This window comes from Clarias gariepinus, chromosome 5 (assembly GCF_024256425.1).
Source record: "Clarias gariepinus isolate MV-2021 ecotype Netherlands chromosome 5, CGAR_prim_01v2, whole genome shotgun sequence".
Classification (NCBI taxonomy): Eukaryota; Metazoa; Chordata; class Actinopteri; order Siluriformes; family Clariidae; genus Clarias; species Clarias gariepinus.
In genome coordinates, this window is record NC_071104.1 from 33,575,244 (window position 1) to 33,581,243 (window position 6,000).

Consider the following 6,000-nt stretch of genomic DNA (forward strand, 5'->3'; position numbering starts at 1 on the left):
ATTATTAATTAATCTATTATTATTACTATTAGGTCACACAAACAAATTGAAACAACCATAAAAACATGGGATCTTATAAATCTACACTATATTGTCAAAAGTATTTCGCTCGTCTGCCTTAACATGCATATGAGCAACTTGAGGAACATCCATTTCTTAATCCATAGAGTTCATTAATATGATGTTAGCCCCGCCTCCTTTGCCGCTATAACTGCTTCGACTCTTCTGTAAAGGCTTTCCACAAGGTTTAGGAGTGTGTTCATGGGACTTTTTTATCATTCTTCCAGAAGAGCATTTGTGAGGTCGGACAATGATGACGAGAAGTCTTACATTCTCCGTTCTAATTCATCCCAGAGGTGTTCTATCAGGACTCTGTGGAGGCCAGTCAAGTTCTTCCACACCAAACTCGCTCATCCATGACCTTACAGACTTGAGTGTTGGTGAAACAGGAAGTGGTCATCCACAACTAATCCCACAAAATTTAGAGCATGAAACTGTCCAAAATGTCTTGCTGAAGCATTAAGAGTTCCTTTCACTGGAAATATGGGGCGGGGACCAACTCCTGAACCCTACATCAGTTCCCAGTTTACACAAGTTGGAGATCTCATCACATGGATGCCCCATGTGGTCTGCTTGTGACAAATGTGGTGACTGGGGATGGTTCCACTTTACCATGAAAACGGTCCTGGCCTCGACTGATGCTGTTCTCTGATGATCAATTGTTCAGGACTGAAATTTCCACAAACTGTTTTGTACCTTTTTGGGCCTTTAATAACGAATCTGGACTCCATATTTATCTCCTGTTATACTGACTTTCCAGCCTCCTAACACTGCTGCCAAACAATCCCTTTCACATCATCACCTAAATGAGGATGGGGTCTGGTTCCACTCAAGGTTTCTTCCTACTGTCATTTCGGGGAGTTTTTCCTTGCCAACGTCACCCTTGATTTGTTCATCAGGGACTATCTAATCTTTCCGGTTCATACACGTGTCCATAATTTTCTTTTGATTCCATAACGCTGCTTTGTGACAATGACCATTGTTAAAAGCGGTATACAAATAAAATTTAATTGAAAAGGAATATTGAACAGATCAATCATTAATATCTTATATTATTTCAGGATGTTCGTACAACCGCGAGTATATCTTAGACCTGTGGGAAACACTGCACTGTACTCCAAAAAAAAAAAAAAAGAAAAAAAAAAGTAGATCATGATTTATAAGGTAACAATTTCCTTTCATTAATTATTTTACTCGTTTTACCGTCCTATTTGTAGCTCATGACAATGTTAGCTCTTTTGGAGGCAGACCATGCCAGATTTGTCTCACATTTACCAATTTACCTGTGCAGAACCACCGTCCTACACTACTGACCTGCTGTTGATTCTGGATTAGTATGGAAAGTATTGAGTTGGAGGGAAAGGGGGTGGGAGGGGGTGGCTGTATTTTTAAGGAAGGATTGGCTGTGTCTTTATTATTTTATTTTCCCTGCACTGATTCGTTTAGCCATGCAGCCAATCAATCACAGGAAATCCTCTGACTTCCAGCACTAAAACCTAAAAGTGGCCACAGACACCCAACAACGACTGACATTAGACTCTGAGCTTTCATGCCTGTTAGAGCTATTATAATTGCTGTTAACTACATGTGTATGTAAATGACTGGCGCAGATATGCTGCTGAACTTGACACATGTTGCTTGTGCACATCCGTAGAAAACTTATAGCGTGACTCGTCCAACGTAAAAAGTAAAAGCATTATAGGATTAATGATGTTAGTACTGTCGCCTTGCACCTCCAGGGTCAAGGGTTCGATTCCCATGGAGTTTGCATCCGTGTTCCCAGATTGCCCGTTGTTTGTATGTAAATGTGTGTGTGTGCACCCTGCGATAGACTTTTAAACCAGGCACTGTGTAGGCCGAAGATGACCACTGTATTTATTTCTATGCACACAGACCCTCCACGGGGAACAGAATCCAGGACCTGGAGGTGCGAGGCGACAGTGCTAAGTACTAATAATAACATTGAATCTGGATATTTACAAAATCGTAATACTACAGAATTGCAACGCAAATCGAATCGTCACCACAGTATCGTTAAATCGTATCAGGCAGACCCTAAGAGACAGTATAGCACTGTGTCTGTCATGAACCGAAATCATGTTTACTGAGCAAATACGTTATCGCACACACACACGCACAAGAAATTTGATTCCGGCTGTCAAAAGTCATGCGTAACAACAGTGTGCATTTTGTTTATAGACAATGCACTCTCCACAATAAGTACACAACATTCAAGTTGAAACCGTGTGTATTAATCCAGCACTAACACTATTGGATATTTATTATAGACGCTCTTAAACTTGCCGAAGATCTGTTTGAGAAACAGTGTTCAGGAATTTCTAGATTAATGAAGATTTTCCGATGCACAGTCCTTTTCTTTTCTCGTTTTACTTTGGAGGTAAGGAAAATTCCAGCAACAACGTTTTGTGACTTAGGAAGTGTTTCATATCTAACAGAGAAGCAGTGATACTGATGTACATGCACAACCAGGCAAAACACAGCAAGAGCAGCAAGCAAAAACTTTTTTTTTTTTATTAAATAAATTAAGAATTTAAGGAGTTATTTCTGTGTTTAAACTCGCGTATGAGTATACAGAATAAAATTATTGTATGACAAGAGTTTGGTGGAAAGGAGTAAAAAAGGACTGTAAAAAATTCACACTGCAATTCAGGAGAAAAACAAATACATGATCTGAAAGGAAATAAAAATAAAATCATAAAGGAGAAGCAGCTTGACTTTAACCTCATGTACATGTAATCCTGCCCACATAGGGTTATTGTCACAATTCTTTAACATCATGAGATTATGAGAATCGAGGGAAAAATCTATCATCACTCAATAAAAAACAATATTATTTTAAATATTAGGCGTGCATATCTACATTAAATTAATTAATTTTTTGTAAATGACAGACCACTCATGACACACATTACCGACATTAATGCCCACCATAAACTAATTCATTCTCTCTCTCTCTCCCACACACAGACATACAAAACAAACCCACTTGTGCCATAAAGGGGTCACAAGAAGTAGAAGAAGGAAATCCTGCACTAACACGCACTCGCCTGCACGCCCATTTCAGCCTCGTGTCCGGTCCTGTGATAAGAGCGTTAGTCAGGATGGCCGTCTGGGCCGACAGGAAATCATTTTTAATACGGATCTACGGAGCGCGGCTTCTCTTGCAGGTTGCAAAACCGCATTGGGCAAACCGCAACGTCTCGAATAAACTCCTGTGAAACCTAAAATCTTCATGTGTACCAAACGGGCGGCAAGGGAGGGCTCAGTAACGCTACTGACATTTATATGCAGCGCAGAGTAACACGGGCACGAAACACACACATACACACACAGAAACAACAGAGCACAAACCCACGCATTCACACAGTACTGAAGTGACGATACAGCTCAATACTCTACAGAGGCTGTGTCTATCTGTCTGTCTGTCGTTCACATTCAATAACCACACTTATCATTTGTATCATGAGCACGTCAAAGAAAAGACACCCAGAACTACCAAGACAAATGTCCTCAAATATAAATGATTTAAAAATAATGTAACCTTTAGCCAAATAAATGTAAATTAATTACATTTGTAAAAAAAAAAAATCTGTAAAATCAAAAACAGTCAATGATTATTATTCATGAGATAGATAGACAGACAGATAGATAGATAGATAGATAGATAGATAGAAGGATAGATAGATAGATAGATAGATAGATAGATAGATAGATAGATAGATAGAGTAATGGATGAATAAATAGATGACAGACAGACAGAACAACAGACAAATGGACAGAAAGAGAGACAGATAGATAGAGTGATGAACAGATATGGTAACAGATGAATACATGGATGACAGACAGACAGATAGAAAGAAAAACAGACAGACCAGATAGACAGACAGATAGATAGATAGATAGATAGATAGATAGATAGATAGATAGACCAACTGATATGGTAATGGATAAATAAATAGATGACATACAGAAATACAGATATATATTCTAATGGATGAATACATGGATGACAGATAGACAGATACGCCAATGGGTAAACAAATGGATGACAGACAGACAGGTTCCACACACACATAACGGCTATTGCTGTAAACCATAATGTTTCATGGCATTTTTAACGTGTTATGATGTCCAACAATTTGCTGAATTTAAAAAAATTACATTAAAAAGTAACAAAAAAAGGAATAAAGAAAGAAGTTCCAGCAATATAATAAAATCTAATGATTGCCCATGTAACATAATTCATAACTAATAATGCTAAACAATTAAATATTGTTATAGAAATAACTGTGTTTCATGTAAAAACACCAAAAATCATTTTAATACCACCATCATCCCTTTAATGAGTAAATATAATGATAAATAAATATATAAATAAATAAAGGTGATCAATTATTAAATAAACAAACTAATAAATAAATGTAATTTGACATGAACATGTGGTAGTATTTCTACCTTGTCTGTACAGGAAACAAAAAACTAAAATGAAAAAAAAAAAAGAAGGAAAGGGATGAAAAGAAAGAGAATTACTAAACACCTATTATACACTTGTAATAAATACATTTAATAATCATAATTACATAACCGTCCCAAATAAATCCTTGTTCATATAAAATATTGTTGATTTATATGAATTTTACGTAAGTCAGCTACGCGTTTGTGTGACTGTGAAATAGTTTAAGACTAAGTAAATAGATAGTGTGTATAGAAATATTATTATTATTATTATTATTATAAGTAAATAAATCAATTTTGGCAATTATGGTTCAACTTTTATTCCTTAAACATTTGTTATATTTATATTAAATTAAAAATATTTGACTACTTTATTATTTGTCTCTTTTTGTTGGTAATTGTCTCAAAATAAAAACGAATCTGTCAAGAGCAATTCCTTATTATTTGTATAAAATAAACCAGGATTATTCATAAAACCAAAAAAACAGTACTAGTAGTAACTTACTGGTGTAAAATATAATATTGTTTTCTTTAAAATATTACATTTTATAATTATTTTAATAATACATGAAGCAATATAAGATGTAAAATCTGATGTTCCTGACGTTAGCTTTCCTCGAGCCGCAGCTTAGCCTGCTAGCTGTAGCTCCCTAGCGACCGTAGCTAAGCAACCTCGCTTTGCTAAATCTATCAAAATACTGAATATTCGGTCATAAAATGTGATCTTTTAATAAACGTGTAAAAGATTAAACTCAACATTTCCCTAATAAACTGTTCATTAAATGGTTCATCCTGAGTTGAGCTTCCACACCGTTAGCATTGTGCTAGCGTTAGCGTAGCAGAGTTAGCATTAGCTTAGCTGCTAGCGTCAACGCCGGAGTTATTAATGACAGAGTGTTTATTTATTTATTTGCTTATTTATCATTTATATTCGTTTTTGTTTAATGTTGGGAGGGAGGGAGGGATGTCAGGGATAGAAACCCAGCGAGCGAGTTATTTACACATACACTCACATCAGCAGCGCGTTTCTATTAAAACACATTCAGCCATTTTAGGAGAGCTGGCACTAAAACCCTGAGATTAGGAATAAGATTTAGATATGATTATAAACATATTAATTATTACCTTTTTGATGTTGTAGATGCGGGTGAGCATGCCGACCCCGCGGTCATTCAGGATGGTCAGTTTCTCCGCCAGTTTCTGCTGGCTCGGCTGCAGCACACCCCGAGACATTTTCACTCCCTGTCTCTCTGTCCCTGTCTCTCTATCTTATATATTAATTCAAAGCCCCCAAAAAACAACACCTGGTAATAATACTAAAAAAAAAAAAAAACAATCTCCCGGTTTTATCCGTAGTGTCAGACAAGCCCAGTTGCGGTGTAGTGTTTAAATCAGGTCCATATTACAGGCTACAAGGCTTGGTCGAGCTCGTCCGTAGCCTCCCTCCCTCCCGCACGCTCTCGT

General features: G+C 36.8%; 1 protein-coding gene across 4 annotated transcripts in view; it reads right to left on the reverse strand.

The window, feature by feature from the left end:
- nckap1 (NCK-associated protein 1) overlaps nt 1–6,000 on the reverse strand; it is a 61,162-nt gene extending 55,162 nt beyond the window's left edge. For all 4 annotated transcript variants that reach the window (XM_053496171.1, XM_053496170.1, XM_053496169.1 and 1 more), the window contains exon 1: nt 5,662–6,000. In XM_053496171.1, the coding sequence (XP_053352146.1) occupies nt 5,662–5,769 (108 nt within the window). In that variant the 5' untranslated portion in view covers nt 5,770–6,000. The remainder of the gene's footprint in view (nt 1–5,661) is intronic.